Source organism: Blennius ocellaris (genome assembly GCF_963422515.1).
Source record: "Blennius ocellaris genome assembly, chromosome: 10".
Classification (NCBI taxonomy): Eukaryota; Metazoa; Chordata; class Actinopteri; order Blenniiformes; family Blenniidae; genus Blennius; species Blennius ocellaris.
The window spans coordinates 17,725,306-17,746,989 of record NC_137659.1 but is presented as its reverse complement, the minus strand read 5'-3'; the positions used below and the strand labels follow the sequence as shown (position 1 = coordinate 17,746,989).

At 38.7% G+C, this 21,684-nt stretch overlaps 1 protein-coding gene across 1 annotated transcript in view; it reads left to right on the top strand.

Annotated features, from left to right (window-relative positions):
- astn1 (astrotactin 1) overlaps positions 1 to 21,684 on the top strand; it is a gene marked incomplete at both ends in the record, with an annotated part of 359,967 nt that overhangs the window by 62,902 nt on the left and 275,381 nt on the right. Inside the window, one exon of the mRNA XM_080503139.1 lies at positions 11,657 to 11,838. Coding sequence (XP_080359265.1) covers positions 11,657 to 11,838 — 182 coding nt within the window. The remainder of the gene's footprint in view (positions 1 to 11,656; positions 11,839 to 21,684) is intronic.

The window sequence follows — 21,684 nt, the reverse complement described above, 5'->3', positions numbered from 1 at the left end:
AGGGCCATATGGTCTCCTCCCCACTTCTTCCATCTCCCACTGGGTAAACAGGCTCCTGAAAACAGCATTCCTCCCAGACCGTTGTTCAACACCAGATCTCCCTTTAAACAGATCCTTTCACTTGTCTCATTAGTTCTGAATGTCTCGGTCAATATCTTCACATTGAGCTCCTCAGCTGCTGAGACATGCGGACAATTAAAGCGGACAGAAAGCCATTGCGTCTGGTTTGGTATCACCATGCATTGTCAACTACTTTAATGACAAACGTTTCCTGTTTACCTGAATTAGAAAAGATTCCCACATTTGATATTGGATGTTGGTACCGCAATGTTGGTCTGGTTTTAACTACAGGATCCGGCAGCATTGAGTGATGCGTTCAGGTGCATCATGTAAGTATGCCTCCGACATGAATGAGCTGCGAGACTCGTACAGTAGCGAGGTTACAAGCTATATACGGTTAAAATATGGCTCTCAACTACCAGTTGTTGGCGAGCTGGAACGCGCATGCTCAGCACATGGCAATGCCGAACTTTTGGCAGTGCGGCACCCATACAGTTCGGCCAGGGCGGTTGCACAGCCAAAACTAATTTGAAGTTTTGGCTGGCTGAAGAAGGAGCTGGCCGAAGGAAATTACATCATTTTGTTCCGCAGGACCCTGGAGTGCTGAAGTTTCTTCTTTGTCTTTTGGGGTGTGAATCAGTCTTTAGATGATACAATTGATTTACATTCTGGTAATTGTTTATCCACTCATGAAAAATTACAAATTCAAAGGTTGGAGTGAAAACGGCCCAAAGTGAGCTCTCAAAGAAACTGAACTTAATCTCCTTTTACCTCACTATAAATTCTTGCTCAAGGTGTTACATTGTCCTTCTATTTTCTAGCATAAAACAATATATGAAAGTGTCAGTCCATCCAGTATCAATGTGTCACGTGACAAACGATCTGAAGACCTTTTCTTGTTTTTACTGCCTTCTTCAGCGCTTCCAGAATTCATTACTATGTTGGTTTAAGATTGTGGCTCTTCAAGCTGTGAAATCAATATGACGATCTCAGTAGTTTGTCAACATGTTTAGTTTTTTTTTTTTTCCAGTCGTATTTGTTTGTGTTTATCTTTCTAAAAGCAGCAGAGCAGACCACAAACTGATTACAGATGGAGCCAAATTAAAATTCACAGCACAGGGCATTATGGCCTCGACCAGCATGTTGTCAGGCGGGGGTAAAACTGTTTTTCGTGTGCTGGGTTGAGTAATGACTCAGCATAAAGATAAAACACCTTGAGCGATATAAATCACTGCATGCATCTGCCCTCTGTTGTTAGCCGGGAACCAGCACATGCTGAAATATGTTGCAAGGTATGATGAAACTGTTGAAAAGTAAGTCCTGGAGCCTAAAAGCATGAAAAAATGACTACTATGTTTGATAACAAAATCTAAATGATGCATCTTTCTCACCTCCATGTCACCGTTTCGAATCAATCTGAAAATAAGGCTGGATGAATATCCAAAACATCCATGTTGCCTTATAAGAGGCAGGATCTGGAAGGAGCTCAAGGAACATAAACACTACATATCCAAATGCCATGCTGAATAGTCCATCCCTGTGCCAAATATTCCACTTTGTTATTCACAAGACACTTTTACAATGACTGATTAGTCTGTAAGGGCCAATGTTTAGCTTTGGAGTCTCTTGCACTCAGGCTTTTGGCAGTTTCACACAATAGCTGCGGAAGTCGGCCAGTCCAAAGTCTTCGAGCCTGAACAACACTGCAGCCAAATCAATGTGACCACTATTGGGAGGACCGTGTCGATGCTCATGAGAGAGCCAAAGTACACAGTTATCAGCTTCAAGTTAATTTATCAGGATGCTTACTCCAACATAAATTACATTTGACCAATCATCACAAATAAAGAAATCTCAGAGGTACCACTTCAACCAGGTGTGCCTCCACATCATGGAGTTCTTTTATATTCCACAATGCATGACAGTTACTGCAGTGTTCATACTGCACTGATTTCCATCTTCCTGAAAATGTGTGACTTCTAGGTAAAAGATCTGTGATTCATATTTGTGTTGGCATGCCACATCCATGTACAATGACTACTCTTGCCAGGCTTCATATACGAGTCCCACACCACATACTGTATATATAACAATGACAAACCCAACCTATAACATGCAGCACTATTGGATATTAAAGGTGTCGATCACACTATTCTTTCTTCCCTGTTTCTAGCTCTGAGCTAGCTTAACCAATCATTGACTAAAGCGCTGCCATCTTGCCAGCATCATGATCTTGAGATGAGTAATATTGATCTTCTTATGTAACTTTCGAAGTGCTCTGTGCAATATATTTCCTTTGCGTCTACACCAAGAAGTGGGGCAAGTCTTCGTATTGATGGGCACCTGCATTTCTGTGGATATTTAACCACTTTGGGGCAGTGGGGTATTATTTAAGCAAGTAGTGCAGTGGTAAAATATGTTTATTGCAAAATGCAAATGTTGATATGATGGAAAAAAAACACCTTGCAGGTTTATTGTGCAGGTCGAACCAATACAGTGAAACGCTACATAAAGTCATTAGCACTGAAACATCCAACCTGCCAAACTCTCTCTTTGTGAAAATGGAACATTCTAATCTTTTGACACGTCCTTTATCATGGTAATAATAAAAACAAACAAAAAAAAACCGAGTAATGTAGTTAATGCGTGACAACAACCACCCATGGCGGGATAGATTGAAGAATTACATCAGGGACACCAGGTGGATCAGTTTTTGGTGTGTTTTGGTCACAATTTGGATCGAATCAGGTGGTTTCACATTTGTGATGAGAGGATACTCAAATCCATTAACTACACTTTAACTGTGTTGGTCTCCCAGATTGTATTTTTAATTCATGAAATGGATCAATGATGAAGTGCACAAATGTAAATAATCCTAGTTTTCAAGTTTTTTTTCTCCTTGTTAGGTTTCATGGATCTGTAGAATTACTCCTCATGTCACCTTTTGATTTCGTATTTGGACAAAAATTCCGTTGTTTTCTGTGCACGAGTTGTCCATATAATTTCTATTTGTTTGCTTTTCAAAAAGGACACGGCTTCAGCTTTCCAGCTAAACAGCTACCTTTGACATTATTAAACATGGGTTTTATTTTCTCGCTTTATTGTAATCTGAATAATCTCATATCCTGCTCAGAAGAATTTCAAATATAAGAGCAGCGACGTGCAGATATTGCAGTATTTGCTCACAGTGTGGCCTCCTCTTTACAATTTGTTGTCTTTTGATTAATTCAGATATGACTTTCAGCTGATGTAACAACCAATTGCATTGTGGAAAGGTCACAACATATATTCCAGACAACAATATTGCTGCGAAAGATATAAAACTGAACAGTTTTGTGTGTCAAAATGGTCTCCTGCCCTTTTTTGTTGCTAAAAAGTCCTGTTTACTATGTAAAGTGTGTACTACACAGGCCTCTCTGAAATCAGCCCTACTTTGGTGTTGTTGAAGGACAAGCTTGAAGGACGAGTTCCATGTGGTCACATTGGAATAATGGTCTGGAAATTAGCAACAAGCCCCCCCCTCATATTCTGCCTCGGGGCTGTCAGCTCGAGAATGCACTGTTCTTTTAATAGTCGTTTTTTCCTGCAAAGTTTGGGGGATTCAGAATCAACAGCTCCCGAATAATTTCTGCTTATCACTTTGCCCTCCGGTGACCGTGCTATACGACGATTGTTATCATAGTCACTGTGCAACACTTTTTAGTGAGAGAATACAGTCATAGCATCTAAACCTTTGGGAGAGTCAACCCAGACACAAGAGGCATTTCACAGACAAGATTTGTGATTTGCTCTGTTTTAGATAACACTGTGGGTGTGACTTCTATTTTTTTTCCCCCTATTTACAGTATATTCTTGTCTGTGTTGGAATTGTTTACATTTATTTGGGATTATGGATATTGTTTCTTTTTAATGCACAAAAACATTTAATTATTAAATTACTGTAATAAGACTGTAATGGGTATGTTCGCGAGTCACAACACAGCCCTTTCCTCCATGTCAGTCCCAGACCATGTCTTCTGTTTTTAAATGATGTGAAAATGGGTTAAAAACTCTGAATTATGGTCGGGTTTAGTGTGGTGAAGACCCTATTTCACAACACAAGTGCATTCCCTGGAGTAGAAGCAGACCCTCATACAATGCTTTACAGGCATTACCTTCTGCAGTCAGTTGGACTACAATACAATCCTCTTTTCAAACATATCCCATGGGCCAGCCTTCACTGTCAAGTGACATCAATGAGTCTTGGCTGCCAGTGACCCTGCACTGGTTCACCATTTCTCTCCAATATATTACATTTGGTAGCTATTAACCTCTGAAGACTGAAAACACCACAAGAGATGCAATGGCGGTTGGTCACAGGTGACCCCTTCATAAACAGGTGCCATGTTAAACTCTTTTTGATCTGGAAACATGCAGACATGCGCATGTCACAAAACTTTATCATCACTTTTCTATTGCCTTGGGATTAAGGATACAGCCTTTGCATACCTCCTTTTTAACTTGATCGTAATGAATATTTGGTCTATTATTAATACTAAATTGCTCCATCATGAGCATATACGTGTTATGAAGTGCCATTAGAAGGACAGATAAACTATCAGAGTATGTTTAAGTACCTCATTGCAACTAAAGGCAAATAGCATAAAGTGTTATTATAATAGAGACACCTGGTAAATTTGTTACTCTCCCAACAGAAGTCACAAAGGCAGCCTGGTAATGTTGTTAGTAGTAGTTCTAGTCTGACAGGTCCCAGAGGGCCTGTATGAATCTGTTGTAACTCTGGTTTACCACTCAGTTCCCCATCTTATCCACAAGCAGGCTCCACTAAGATGAATGATTTTATTCCACCACTGACACTTCACTCTGATGTTATTGCCTGAAACAGAACAAAACCTCCCTGCTGGGTGCTAAAAACTGACAGCCTTATATTGCTGTATTCTGCCCCAAAAAAGAATTTTCATCCCCTCTGCACGTCCCCTAAACTGCACCAGACAGACCGCTTCTCTGTAGCTTCCTTGCTGCCATCACGTTGCATTAATCTCACTGCAGCAAGTTGAAATTCTTTTTTAATTCCTAAATCCCGCGTGTGAAATTTCTAATTATATCAAGTTGTGGTTGAGTAAGCAGTAGTCTGTGAGACTCATGACTTGGAAGAAAGACAATGGAATTTTACCTAATTTAATGCAATTCAATCTACCTGCTAACAATGCACACATGGTAAAATGTGTATGAGCAAGGAACGCACCATGTAGTCACATGCTGGTAGTTCATCATTAACTTGGGAAATGTTAAAATGCCATGTGTGGTGGTCTTCTGTGGTGGTACTCTCCATTTGTTTCTGCTTGGATGAAAGGCTCAGCTTCAGAGAGATGCATGCTCAATTGAATTCCAAAGCCACTGAAGCTCCTTTAAACTAAATGGTTGGGTGAATCTGCATTCGGAGGAGGTAAACTAATAAAGTGATGTAATCAGATTACTTTCATTTATTTTAATGTTGGTAGGAGGCTACTCTCCATCTCCTACCCGGTTTTATCCCCGTCGTGTTTTTTTTAAATTTTTTTTGTTCTCCTCTTTTTCATTTCTTCATCTTTTTTACATTAATCTTTTGTTCTCTTACCTCTCTGGTGGGTGGTACTGTATGGTCCTGTGCAGGTACGGCGGCGGTCTCATTAATCCAGCTCTCATGGCAAACTAGTCCCCAGGGAGAGGGAGCACACTTTTTTAAAAAAGTGCCCTGTCACACGCTGGCACATGATTTGCATTTAGGTTAAAACCAGTCGGGACTCTTAAATCTTATTTATGGGCAGAGGAAACCCCCGCTTCACTGCGGCGCGAGGGCATCAGTTATTGTCAAGCCAAACCTTGTTATACTCTCACAATTACAGACGCGCACATACATACACACACAAGCGCTGCTTTGTCACAGTGAAAGCATTAAGTGTTTTGGTTTGTAAACAGGTTATAATCTTTATAAAGGATATGGCTATTATCCAGAATGCGAGTGCTTCCTTCGCCAGTAATCAGTGTAATGGCCTGTCTGACAAAGAAAGTGTGCAACTCGCACAGCACGAGGTGAAGTGCTCGATTGTAATATTTTGCATGTACAGCATCACAAAATATTAATGGTGACTGCTTTTAGCATGAATAGATAAAGCTAGGGAAGTACTTGCATAGGTGGTGCATAGAAAACGAGTTCACCATTTATATATGATTTATTTCAGTTAGTTTGGTAGTTCAAATAGCTTTCAGAAATACAAAAAAAGCAATGCCTGTTATTGAGATAACAGTTTTCACAGCAGCAGTACAGCAACAGAATCTGTGGGTGTTTGAATTGGCACCATTCCTTTAGATTTGCTTGAAAACCAAAATGTTTTGATACATTTGTTTCAATTGCTGATCTTGGATACAAAGTTGAGAACCCACTAACATAACCAAGAATCGGTTAATTAAATGGGATACTAATTAATCAATTAGTTCACTTTGATGCCTCAATTCTTTGAGTTTCTCAAGGATTCATTTACACACTTGTACAAGTATGTCACTCAAAATTACATTTGAGAATGTAAAATAACATTTAGGGATTGCATAAATTTCCATTGCAATTAGATTTTTTGCACATTTATTTGACATGCAATATATTACTGGAATAAATCTATCAAGGGAATTCACCTCAGTCTTTTAAAATGATCAGATTTGTTTTTTTTTTTATTTCTTGCAGTGTATTGCTGTTTAATGTGACATGTGTAGAAGCACTGTAATTCAGTTGACACTAAATGTGACATTTATAGAGCACATTTTATGTTTGAGTTGAAGCTTGGTAAAAGGAAATTACCATTACTGTATACTGTCGTTCCCAATAGAAGAGCACCACCTAATAGAAGAGTGCCCCCCTCTTAACATTGCTCCGCCCAGGGCTGGGCTCACGCCGCGGCTGGAGGAGTCGTCCCCCTTTCAGCCACCCTCTCGGCATTCGGCTGGTCTCGCGGGGCCCTCGTCTCACCTCATTCTCACGGGGCAGTGTCTGTTGGGTGGAAGGTGGGTCAGCTGGGGGTGTCGGGCCGGCGGTCTGTGACTGGACGTGCGTCTCGCCCTTCTCAGGGTGATTTTATTGTTAACACCGAGGTATGTAGGCACAATTTGAAAAATTGTGCCGACAATGCAATTAACATATTTTACAGAATGCTTTAACCTGCGCTCACATGTTCCCAATAGATGTGCATCTTGGGGCTTGCACTCGTCTATTGGGAACATACGGTAGGTTTATGCACATTTATTGGTAGTATTGTGACCATGTAAAAAAGCTAACATTTTCTATAATTTCTATGCGAGTCTCTGTACAAACTTATTGTTAATAGGTTTGCCATATTTCAGGAGAGATAGCTTGACAGTCAAAGTGATTTAGCTATTCAAATATAAAACACAAAATGTAAGTAGGATTATGGTTATATTTCCTGTCAAGTAAACAGTTGTAGCTAAAGTTTCACAAAAAAGATTGAAAGATTAAGAGGTTATTTTTTTGCATTGTCAGTCATGATATTTATTTACATACTATAAGGTGATTGAGATAGTTAATTGCATTCGGGGATTTGCATAATACAGCCTTCTATTATAACCACTTTATCAAAAGTTGGAGTCTCAGCGATCTGGAGCCAATCTCAGCAAGCAATACCGATAGGTAATTTAACTAACATGCATATATTTACATATATACATATGGTTTACATATGGATATATATCCATATATTCACTGTATTTTGAAAAAACACACACAAATCCCATACCGAAAAACATTCATTTAAAATGATTGCAGTCTAATTGTAATTAATACGTTAACTGAGAAAATGTAAATTGAGTAAAAGGGAGGAACAATCAAAACACAATAGGTTTTTACTTGTGCTATTACAGAATTGGCCAGGAATATTTGACTTAAAAACTACATGGTTTAGGCCTTGTATTATATATATTTTAGACCCACTATCTCTGTCAAATTAATTGAGAAATTAATTTACAAAAATGGAAATAAATAATTTTACCTGTGTCTTCTTACCTTAAAAAAATATTATTCATATTGATGTTCTGAGACTGGTATTTGACATTTTTCAGAGTTGGATCTTTCCTGCCAGATAAACATCCAGGGCTATTAAAATGCCCTGGATTTATTAGCTTAAAGTTAATTAATGGTATCCTAAAAGGGTCAGCCTCAGATCACAGGATAACACTTCCACTCACGAGTTAGGTAAGCTTAATGTGCAACATTGATCTTTCCGCTTTAACTAAATAGGCACCCCCGGTGCACAAGGATGTGGCCTTTGACCTGGAATGATGCCATTATGATGGAAACACTGAGCACACGTGCTCCGAAATCTTACAAAGAAATCCTACAAAGACAGGCATTTAAAACCCAATGCAGGTGCAAAGGTTGTGTAACTTTTGTGTAAAAGCCTGTGATCAGCAGATTAAACCAGCTTGCAGCCACACCATCAGCAGTAATCAGTGTAATGGTCTGGTGTGTCATGGGCTTCATCTGTGTTTACAGATTTCTGCACAGCGACGCGTTGGGTTTGCAATGCTGGCTGTGTAGAGTGTTTTCCCCGCTCTACCTCAGCACTTCTTTGTAGCCTCCCCCCTGGCTTCACAGACATTATTCCCGTCCTACTTCTCATCTCCCAAGCCTATGCCACTGCCTTAAATTACTACGTTAGTCATTCAGTTCTGGGCTTTTTCTTTTGATCAGGCCTAATCCTCATTATTATTTACAGACTGCGATATCTCACTGCAACTACTGCCGCTCTGCCGCGTGGATAAACCAGCACATAGCACGGACTTTGATCAATTATGGACCATTCTCTAATGGACTGTGTCCCTTCAATGCACCCCCTTCCACTCCCTTCAGCTCTGCATTGTGCTAAGGCTTCCTGCTTTGTTGACTCCTTTATGACATCTGTGTGTAAAATTAGCTTTAAAATATTTGTTTGTATTACAGCATCATATACTTGGATAATTTGTGTACCACACTCGGGTAGGCCAACAATTAGTGTAATAGTCTATTCCAGTGGCAGCAGTTTCCAAACTAATCCATAAGCTATATAAGGATGTGTGCTGTGTACCATACTTTAAACGGTGGCATTAAAGACGGCTTGATGTGCTAATTTCGAACTGAGATTTAAACCGGAATCGCAGCCCCCGCCAGCGATAATAAAATCCATAAATCAGTGTTCACAGAGTAAAAAAGTGCTGGAAAAAAAAAATAACATCAACAAATTAGGACTTTCTTTATGAGAACAACTTAACCTTTTATATGACATTTATTTACATTGAAAACATTTTCTCAGGATAATCCATTGGCTTTCTAAATACTCATCCATGCACCCATTAAAATGTTGCCTTTATTAAATATCTCTTACTTTTGATGTAGCATTTGGTGGTGGTGTGTTTTTTTAAGATGATTAAAAGAAAACGTGACCTCAGATTTCCTGCTCATGTTCGACTGTCTCTTTGAGCGTGATGCTTCAAAACGAGCGCTGACTGATGGCCACACATTTTGGTGCATTAAATCAAGAGGATGCAAAAGCTGATTCAAAGCTGTCCACTTCCAGTGGTGTACAAGGAAAGAATAATTAGTCTGATCAAGGCAGCTCTTCGTGATACAGTGCATTTTTGTGATCAAGGAAAAGACACAGGCACATTTCAGTGTTCAGAAATCAGGGCCAGTGTGTGCCATATTAATTATAATTTATTTTTTTTAAATATTCAGGAAGTCGTGGAAATTGTGATACATAAAGTTAGAAGAATATCAAAAGGGATCCCATCTAGATTGAGGGGTAGAAATCCAGAGACAGTCGCTCTGAACAAAAGACAAGAGGCTGGACTGGAAGTGGCAGAGCATAAAGGGGGTGAGATTTTCACTGGGCAGAATTGACAGCCTTACAAATGACTATATAAGAGAAACACTTTAACAGTTTGGTAAAAGTGAGACATAGATATGTAGTGGACATGTATGATGAAGACGGAATAATGGCCATGTGGGGGCAATAAGAGGTGAAGCATGGAGCTCGTCAGGTATAAGGAGAAGAGGAGAGCCAGGGTGGAGGTTTGTAGATACAGGGAGGGAGCAGATGCAGGCACTTGGCTTGACAATGGAGGATACAGTGATGGGGTGGTTGGAAGAATGTGATGCAATATCTATTTGGAAAAAGCAGAAATGAAATTTATGCCATGGAAGTTGACACCGAAAATCTAACTACAAAAATGAGATTATATTGAAGACAGAAAACTGGAACGCTGAGCTTTTATAGTAGCATACAAACGCCTGCGTTTATATTGATATTTGTGTGTAAGGAGTCATGAGTCGAGAATGAAATTTGTTTGTGCACACTTGAATGAATATATATTATAATACAGTTAATACAGATTTGTATGCTTGTATCAGATTTTGTGGTGTGTAATAAGATTTGTCCTCGTCTTTCACAAATTAGTATTATTTAGATTTTTTCAGTAAATCATGATCATTCATGGTAAATCAGAACAAACAAAATTGCCGCACTGACGAGCAGCAAGCGCTTCAGAATTGTGCACCGTTGAATGAGTACAGTTTGAAGTAGGATTCAGCTTCAGTAATCACTTTCAGTGATCTCATTTTCGATTTATGCCTTCCAGCGCTGCTCATGACTTATGAGTCTAATGCATCTGTGCTTCTCCTAAAACTCACAATACAGAAAAATCACCCATAAAGCTCTGTCATGCATTTATAATATTTCCCATTTCTCCACTTTGTGTGTTTTGGTGTGCTTTCCTAATACTTTAAACAGCCAGGAGTAGAATGTGTTGTCTGGAGACCTGAGGAATGACATGAAGCACAATGTTTCTCATGCTCTCCTGCTCCCATAATATCACTGTTTACTCATCTTTATCTGTTTTAGCTTTAATCATTTTTTTTTTTTTTGGGGGGGGGGCATTTTTTTTAAATTTCTGACTGTCTTGCATGTAAATAATGCCAGCTGGAGGAGTGGCTTCAGGTGAAGGCATGAGTCATGAGGGTACTAAAAGACTGCAGAAATGGGAGAAATGTATTCAAATCAATTTCTTTGGCTTTCCAATTGTTTGAGATTGATTGGTTCCCAGCTTGAAATGGCATGAACCAGCAGAGACATTGATATGAACAACAACTTTACTGATTGGTGGTGTCATAAAACAACAGTGTGTTGTTTCTAGCTTGAACCGTGTGCAATAGCTGTATTGTTTTGCCTTTATCCATTGAATAAATACATATGTTGTATGATAGATAGATATGGTTAGTTCCACATAAGAAACCTATAAAACACTTTTGGCTAAAACACAAAAGTTATGAATTAACCAGTCATTTGTGTTTCCAACATTTTTTGTCTTGAAATAAAACCAAATTGTTCAAATTGAACCTGTGTTCATTTGTCCAGTCATTGCAGAGTCCTTGGCAATGTGTATTTGTGAAATCCTCTCCTGTAACTCACAATATACAGTCGGTACATTATCTTCTTGTAAATTGGTGGATTGCAACGACTCCCTTCCAGGATTATTTGGTGACACAGCTTCTCATTTAGTGTCTTTTTGTTTTTGCCAGAGATTTCTGGGAACTCGGAGGACATCCCTCTGGTGCGCTGGCGACAGCAGTGGTTGGAGAACGGCACTTTGCTCTTTCACATCCACCATCAGGACGGAGGCCTGAGCATCCCGGAGCCGACTGAGGACCCGGCCAACGACTCCACAAAGGAGGAGCTCCGCATCCTGCACATCTCTGTGATGGTGAGACTGATATTGTCAACCACAAAGCCAAAAATGGGAAACAATAACAAAACGGATACTTATGTCCAGTCACATTCCTCACATAGAATTCGAGATTCTTTCAACTCTTTACATGAAAAGTGGAAAGGTTAAGTCTTTTTTGTCAGTAATTTATGCAAAAAGGAAATATGTTTTTTTCCTTCATTGATAAATTATTTTAGGCATCTTTTACCTTTAACTACTGTAATATAACTCTGGGCTTGCTAAAACAAGTTAAACACTATGGTTTCAATGTAAAACCTTTATTCTAATTTAACATTATGAAACTGTCCTATTCATTTAATCATTATTGCCATTATTGGATCATTTTGTATGCTTCTTCATAATGGATTCTTTCACTACAAGTCTGAACCATCTTCAACTAATAATGAGCCAGTTTCAACAATATACGAAATAGAGAGTACTCAGTTAGTGTTCAGATGAAGACTGAAAGTTAAAACTCAAAAGAAAATATACAACCTGAAGTACAGGTTCGTGAAGAATCAATTGAAGTTCAGTAATGAACATTACTTGGTGCAGCTGTATCCAGAGTTCCCTTTCATTGGCCAGAATTGGCTTACATGGGTGCATTTCAGTATTAACAGACTTGTATGTGGTTGGTTTATTTTCCTGGAGGCTATAACCTCCTTAGTGCTGTCATCTTTGAGATAAGATTGCACGTTAGTATTGTTTTGCTATCCCTGTGTATTCCTAACAAAAGAACTGACTCTGCAGTTTTTAGTGAGCAAATGAATCCAGTAGAAGTCTGTCATGCTACAGTGGCTGTTCCGGATGAAAAAAAGTTTAATTTAGAAAAACATGGCCACATCTTCTTTGAGTATTTTTCTTTGTCCCAATGTCCATGCTATCCCAGTCTGAATTTGTAAAATACCTCCTCCTCTTGTCACTCGGTTGCATAATTTACTTATACTGAACGCATACCGAGTGCGTGTGACATATGGTCTGTTGGGCGAGCTGCCACAGAACATGTTTGACGCAGAGTTATGGTTGTTTTACATCTGTAAAGACATGGGGGGAGTCGCAGTGGAAGCCTGCAGTCAAACTGTGGCTTTTTCTAGTTTTTCCACATATATGAGTAGACATACGCTTTGAATGTTTTCATATCAGAGGGCATATTGCAGTCTGTGGGAGCGGAACATCCGTTTATGAAGTTTTACGTTTCAGTTGCCGCATGTAGATTTTTGCATGCCTGCACTGTATCAAACCTTATCTGCAATGTCGGCAAACTAGGAAATGAATCCTTAGATCTCACGGCTTCCTCTTCTTGCCTGAGGAAATGTATATTTATTAGATCTTGGATATGCCACACCTACTCCCAGTGCCCCTTTCCAGCCCAAAGACATTACAATCGTACTTTGATGGATGGTATGTATTTTCAGACATTGGACGCATATTATAGCTGCATACACAAATGATTAGTCAGCTTGAGAGGACTTTTGCAAGCAGCTACATCTCCTGAACGGAGGCAGGGAGTCACGCTTCAACACCCACCGAATGTCAACGACCTTTAGACCTTGAAATAATGACAAATAACTGACCTTGACTATCCTGTACACGTTTTGCCTATATTAGTGAACATCAAGTCAATGTCTTTTTGCACAGGCTTGAGCGGTGACAGCACTTTTATGGGGGAAATGAGATCGCCAGTATGCGGGTTATGCTTCTTACCTCTTTGATTTTCCACTAATCTCACATTTTTACTCCCTGCTCTATCTGCATTTCACATCCCATCAACCTCAGGTCTGTGTCTTTGTGCTCCCCGCTCTACTAATTCCTCATCCTGAAAGCGCTGCGGTGGCAGCGCTGCCACCAGGGCGTTTTCATGAAGGTGTGGGCAGAGAAGGATGAGCATGCAGATACAAGCAGACCGTGACAACAGATGGAAGCAGTGTTGCCACTGTGCGGCCCAGGCCCCGCTGCAGCTTGCCACCCGGCTGGAGGGCCCGACCTATAAATCCAAAGCCCTGTCATTTGTTCAGCTCCATGTGGATACTGAAAAGGTCCTGTGAAGTCTGTTTTTTAGCTGAAACACACCTGTAACCGAACCTCCTTCCTGCATACAGTATGTTGCAGGAGATTATGGGCTCATATCTGTCAGCTCGGAGGGCAAAGTTAGACATGGGTGGGGGGGGGATGTAAAATCTATTTGCAAATGCCTTTAAAATGTTAGTGTTCAGGGGAAATCAAACAGCATCTAACATTTATAACAGTGTTGGTGTCTTACTTCCAACATTCTTATTATGTAACTTTATTAGAGGCCTTGCTTTGTGTTATTGGTCTGTCCTTTCATCTTGAAAATGAAAACAAGGTAGCATTTAGGTGTCAGAAAACAAAGCATATGTACTCACTTTGCTGGAGCAATGCATAAACACATTCAACTCAAGCATTTCGATTGGGTCCTGCATGGCAAGGAATAAGCACCTGGTTTGAGAAGTTCACAGCTGATTAACAAAAAAAAACCTCAAAAGATCTGCTTAAACCTCTTTGTGCAAGTTCAATACCTTGGGACATTTATGGAATACAGTTTGCTTGAATACACTGTGCAAGGATGGAAAATGATAACCTGAAAAGTAATGCATTTAATATCTAACATTAACCTTCAAAAGGCTAAGGGATAATCTGTCAGGTTTACAATACTTCACTGCAAAATGGGCAGAATATTTCATATTCTGTGTGCTTTTACTTTTCTTGCTCTTTCATTGACATGGATATTGGTTCACTTGAGTGTTATTGGATGTAACTCTGGCTATGTGTTATTCTGTATTTTAGGGCTGCAACAACAAATTGATAAAATCGATAAAATCATATTCTTAAAAGTGTTGGCAACGAATTTCATTATCGACTCATTGTCACACAAGTTACGCACCACTCGCCATGTTGCGGAGCCGTTTACTTCACCTTCGGACCTTTGTCAATGGTTTTATGACTGAAAGTAAAAAAAAAAAAAAAAAGCGTCAACCTGCAGAGCGACTTGAACAGATTGAGGCGGAGGCAGTACAATAGAACCTCTGAGGAGCGGGCTGGTAAAGGCCCCTCCATGCTACCAATGTCCGTGAGTGTCACGAATAAGCAAGTGAATTATCGCCACCTCCCTGCAGCGCAGTGCTGCTCTGTGAAGCTCCTCTCTATTAGTTTGACTTTCCCTTAACAGCAGAGAACATAATGCCCGTGGGCCAAAACTAACCAAGAGGATCCAATCTGGTCCCATCAAGCAAGGAGGTTCGAGAGGATTTATAATTTTTTTTACATTTCATTGTATTTTGCACCAGAATGTTTCATTAAAATTGACTTTATGTTGATATTGTAATCATTTTCAGTACTAACTATTTGATTTTGTAAAAATATAGACAATTTCCTGATATACACTGTGAACACAACAAAGAAAAATGTCCGAGTGTAAATTTAAAGGTTATTATAGCAATATTTTACCAGTCAGATCCACTCAAGATGAAACTGGACTGTATGTGGTTCCTCAATTAAATTAAATCTCATTTGATAATTATCTTGTATCTTATACATCTTGTATACAGGTGTATATATGTATTTATGTTGTATACATCTTTGTATTGGTTCAGATATGTTCTTTTAAATAACTATAACATATTTGGTGTTTGCTTCGTTCAATATCAACTGGTCCTACAATTTCAAATGTTTTTTTTTGTTTTTTAACCGATTCATCGATTAATGGGAAAAAAAAAATTGATAGATTAATCGATTATTAAATTAAACCTTAGTTGCCACCCCAGTGTATTTAGTTTGCTTGCGTGCCATGTATAAAATAGTATAATAGTATAAACTAGAAAATGTGTCTCATGAGTGTCTGCTTTCATTCAAGATGGCCCAAAACTGGACCTTCTTTTAGACAAAACAAACCCACATGCTCACATAATTCTGGCACCTTATGCAATTGTTGGCTATAATCCACCACTTCACAGAAACTCATTGCGTAGCGATTGGGAGTACCGGTAATGAGATCAAGTTGAGTGAGTGTAACCCCTCCAATTATTAGGCACCAACTCAACAAAATGATGTAGTGGTGAGCACCAAGCCTATATTTGTACCTAAACCATACCTTGTAGAGATTTTGTATGTTCTAGTTGTGCCTTCTTTTTCAAATATTCCCCAAACGATCCTGGAGTGATTGATGGGCATTTGCACTGGTGACCTGTTCAGCACCTTTAATTCCACATTATCTTGGATTGAACCAGTCTAGAAAATAGCTGTAATTTTGCGGTTTACTTATTGCCCAATTTTGCCATAGCTTTTTGTAGCATCTCGTATTCCTAAGCTTATCAGACCTTCATTTACTAAATAAACTTGACCTTTTTGTGTTCAGATTCAAATTCAGAACTCTTCCTGCCAGATTCTTGCAATTCACTGGATTAAAGCTCAAGGTGACATGTTCAAAAGTCTTGCCGTTTATGACTTAAAAAAAACATGTTCAGCTTGCTTTAGTCAACCACACTTTGATTGAACCATACATGTATTAAGTTTCCACCGATAAATCAAACTGTATTCAGTTTAAAAGTTGAAATGAAACCATATTTGACTGTATTGAATTTACATATCAGAATAGTTAAGCTCTTTGAAGTGGATCAAATAAATGCTTACCAACCTGCCAAAAGCAGTTTTGAAAGACAATTATTTGTCATTTATCCTAAGATCTGTCATTTAGGAGTGTATCCATGTTTTTATCAAGCACATAATTTGGACTTGAACTTGTCGCATGTCCACACAACCCGGCCAGATCGTCGCAGCCAGGAATGTTGGATTTGTCACAGTTCATTGCCTGGCCACCATGTCCACCACAACGCTGTTTATACCTAATGAGGGAGTTGGTGATGCCACCATTTGTAGGCTTGAAGACAAGCCAGACTTATTATGGGCCTGATCCTAAAGGGGAGTCGGGTTCAATGGACCGCATCAGAGTTTGGATCTGAGGCGAGAAAAAGCAGTATGTAATCGTTTTCTTAGCCAGGCTGTAATTGTTAAAAGACATCATTTTTTTATTTTTATATTTTGAATAATAAAGTTAGATGTTAAAAAAAGTCAAATTCTCAGTGGTGTATTTTTCAAGCATCATACTCTAAAGTTATATGCTTCCTCATGCTGGCTTCAAAGCTTCTCCCTCTGCATTCACATCCATCAAGGTGACCACGGTGTCCTCCACTGGCCATGGCTGGTCATCCATAATAGATGACTAACCTTGTGTATGTCTGTACCAACACCAGGTGAGACACTGGCAGTTCAAACACATGTCCTCGGCTTCAGCTCCAGCCCTGCAGGCACAGACAGCTAAAAAGTACATCTCAACACTGTGGCCGAATAAAAACAAATAAAAACACCATACATTTATAACGGCATCTGATTTTCAATGCGGCACGGCTGCTTTATCTGTTGAGACTCTTAAGCTCCAGTGTGCCACTGCTATAAACATTTCTCCTCGTTTTAATTTCCCAATTTTAATCATCTGCTGTTTTGCCATGGGCCCTCAATGGATCAATCCAATCATCGCATACAGTACAGAGGCGTCCAGAGCAAACCAAGTCAATTACTTTATATGAAAGGCTAATATTTTCAAGCTGAGGGATTCCGGTTGATGCGTTTCCCCTTGCGAATGTCTTGTAGCTTTATGTCTCCTCAGAGGCCATACAACAATGGTTTAATTTCTACAAGTTATATAGTGAAACACAAAACAATAAGGCACAATGAAATTGGAAGTTAAGAAATTGTATAATTTCTTAAAAGATAGCAAAGTTCTGCAAATAAATGTGTTGTTCAGGCCCACATAGGTACCACTGTTCTTTGTTTTGCTCTAAGGCGTACACTTTGGGCAGTATGGCCTGATTCCGTTTGCCTCAGCTGTGCTGAAGCCCTCAAGGAAGAAGTTTGCTATGGATCAGTAGAATGGAAAAAAAAAAAAATCCTCACTGTGCTCACTCACCCCAAAAAATGAGCAGTGGAGTCTTTCAGAGCCGTATGGTGTCTGATGTTAATGGCAGCAGCTGCCACCAGGAACCTCCTTTGTCTTAATCTGATTTGTGATTTGAGGATCCTCATTAGAGTGTTGTTTAAAAGTGCACAAATTAGCACCAACCTGAACCCTTTACCAGGCAAAGTGTGCATTTGCTTTTTCTTCTAAACTAACAATATTGAATTGTGGAAAGTATGAGACAAAACAGCCGTGGTAATCTTTGAGATAACATATTTATTAGTATAATATCTCCAATTGGCATCAGCTTGGCCCCTTTGCTTTACCATTTATTGTGAAAATATGAAAAAAAATGTTTGTGCACACAATGTATGACTACAGTGAGTTATTTTTAAGCAGAGATGACCTGGATGATGCCCAGGTCATCTCATCAGCATGTCTTTTATTTGATTTGATTTTTGTCCTTCCACAACAAAACACTGTTTAGGAAGATTAACGGCCTTTATTACACATACTATGTTAATGTTTCTTTGAGGGAATACAGAAGATTGATTTCATTGAAAAAAAATTCTCATGTTTGCCTATGAGCACGCTGCTTATTTAAAACAGATCCAGCTGAAAATGTCATGGCAGGGAGAGAAACCAATGAAATTCAGATAGTATGTTATAGGGGAAAGACGGAAGGGGAAGAAAACCTTGAGCATGACAGAAGCTAACAGCATTTGTGTTATGACATGCTTCCTCTGGGCCTCGTAAATCTGAGAAGATGAGTGGATTTGAAAAACAAATGCATTATTGATTGTTGCGAGAAGTTCTACCTCCTGAATTCATATAGGAATGTAAATTCTCTGACCTTGTGTGTTTTTCGACGAAGCTTTGATATGAAAGTTATATGACGTAAAATACCATTTTACTTGCAGTATTCTGAACTATCATGAGTGTGAAGACATAGCGACATCAGAGGCTTGAGTGAGGCTTTTAAAAATGTTGAAGTGTGTCCAAGGTGTAAACCCTGGACAAAATAGAAGAAACGCCAAAGTATTCCTTTTACTTATATTGAGGGTTTGTTCTTTCCTTTTACCATTTAGCCACTTACATAGTCCGTGAAATGTCTTTCCCTTAAATTTCAAGCTTTCTCTGTCAGAGGAAAATTATTGCGATGGTGAAAAGAAAATCTCTCTGTAATGGGAAAATTTCCTTTTTTTCTTGAGGCTTCATCTTTTTTACTGTGAGAAACGACCACATTCGATCATACAGAGTATAATAGTTTACACCAACGTAACAGAACGTACGAATTACTTTTGCTGTAATTGTAAATTAAAGTGAATTTGACATCATTTTATCAGGTTGTCTTCACATATCAGCATTACAATAAAAAAAAAAAAGATCTTGATCTCTATTTAATGTTATTTCACTGCAAAGAGTTGCAGTTTAGCTAGAACAATTATGCTTTAATCCGAGAGGAAAATCATAACATTTTCTTATCAGTATATAACAAACGTGATGGTGCCTTATGACATCACACTATTCATTTCACACTCTGTTTGTCTGGTTTATAGAAAAAAAACGCTTACTTTTAATATTTAACATTATAGGAGAATCCAGGGAGTCCGACTCACACGTACTGCTCTCTCCCGGCAGATTATGGAACGGGATGGTCATTTTGACACAGCTCAGATCGTGGGATATTGACATTCATGTGGTGACCCTCCTAAAACCTGTGTTGATAACATTGATCGTATAAACCTTAAATCAATGTGGCCCTGACCACTTGTAAAGCGGTAGCCTCGGCTGGATCCCAGCCCCCAAAGCTGCTTTCTGAGCATCACAGCATGGTGTGTTTTTGAAAATCCTGCCGAGCGAAACAAACCAATCCATAGCTTCCCTGTGGGCTGTGAGGGAGGCACACAGCCCAAATGCCTGGCATCTTTGTAGCACAGCTAAATCTGTGATGCAGACAACAGAGCACCATGGGTTGGTTTTCAAACAAAACCAAACAGCCAAAAGGAAAAATCGCTGTTTGATTAAAAAGTGACTTTTTCACATTAAAATTGCACTTGTTGATATATTATTACTGGATCAGATGTTTATGGGATCTACATTTGTAATTAATTAGATTTGACTGGAAGTTAATTAGCTTCTCATATATATATATATTTTTTTTAAATCAAATAAGTTTATAATATAATAATATATTTTTAGCAATGCTAATTCTTGTTCGACCAATGCTGAGATATTCTATGATGTATCTTTATTTGTTGGTACAACACTGTCATGTGTTGTCCTTAGTTCAACTTGTTCAAGTGGCTGGTCTAGCAATCCATGCGTTTGAGACATTTAATTTACTGTTTTAAATTGGTATTCTAGTGCGTCAGTTGTCAATTTTTTTTTCATAGTATAAGAAAAAACATCAACAAAAACAAAACCAATATGCTAATTCCATAGGAAAAGAAGTTCAAAGCTACCCATAAGCATTTTGCATCATGTAAATTCTAATTAGATTATTGTTATTGGAGTGGGTGGATCTACAAAGATAGGAGATAATTAATAAAAATAAAGTTAATCAATGTATCTTTTCTTATTGGCAAAATACAATTGCGAAAGCAGGTTGATGTTCTGAATTTCCTACTTGTATGTAAATTACCTTGCTGCTAACATGCTCACTTTAACAAAGTGCTTAAAAACCTCTAGTGGCTAATTAATGAGACTTTAGGCTTTTAAATTAAACTGAATGTGAGCATTTTGAGACCAGGTGTCTTTCATGTTGGTCGATCAGGGTTTCAATCGCTCCACTTGCAGCACTTATGATTTTAATTCCTATACTATTTATAACAATAGAGTCTGAATTAGACCCCATCAGACTATCAAACCACGATGTCTGTGATGCACATTATCATTTTACTAATGGTGGTTTCTTTTTCAGCTCCTGTGTCTTCAAGCTGTGTCTCATTGAGCACACAGGAGAAGTCCGTCAGACCTGATATGGAGTCGGCATCACATAATTTCCGCTGTCTGTTGGGATTTCAGCCTGAGCCGGTCTCTTATAAAGTAGATGGCATGCTTTTAATAAATCAGACTTGCATAGGAGCTGAAATGTTACATGCTGCTTGGCTGGTTTATTGTCCCTTTGCCAACATGGAGGACATCACGCTGGCTTCATACTGAAAAAAAATGAACCACGAACCATTAGCCTCAATTTAATGTTTGATACAAACCAGCCTGACTGAGAGAAAGGACAAGCAATAACATTACATGCAAATGCAATAGCTGTTCGACTACCAATGATGACTTTCATTTTTGTTTTATTTTTTTCCACTTTTAAGAGCCTGCTGTACTGCATGGGTAATATTGAACTTCATAGCTACTCGCGTCAGTGTAAACCAAAGGGGTCATCATTGTATGTTTAGTTAATCTAGTTTATTTGAGATATAATTCTTACACCATACTTTGATTCACATGTATCATAGTCATGTTAAGATGACAGATTAAAAGAATCAACCTTGCTCTGATTTGACATTTCAAATACACTTAATTAGATAGTCCAAGTAATGCAAGCATATCCCAACTAAGATATAGATATTTTACCATGAAGAGGATATATATATATATATATATATATATATATATAAGTTTTCTAATGTGAAGAAAGTGTGCTTTTCCATTAATTGGAAATATATTTACTCTGAGATTATTGCCTGAATTTCAAGAACTTTCTGGTCTCCACAATAGTTCACCTGTTATCAGGTCCTTCCCACATTGAAAAGGGATTGAATATTTTCAGGCTGTATGCAGAACACCTAGACTGTAATTTTCTCGTATTTGCAGAAACACAGTGAAATGTTACCTCTCATTCACTGGCACCAAATGAATTAGTT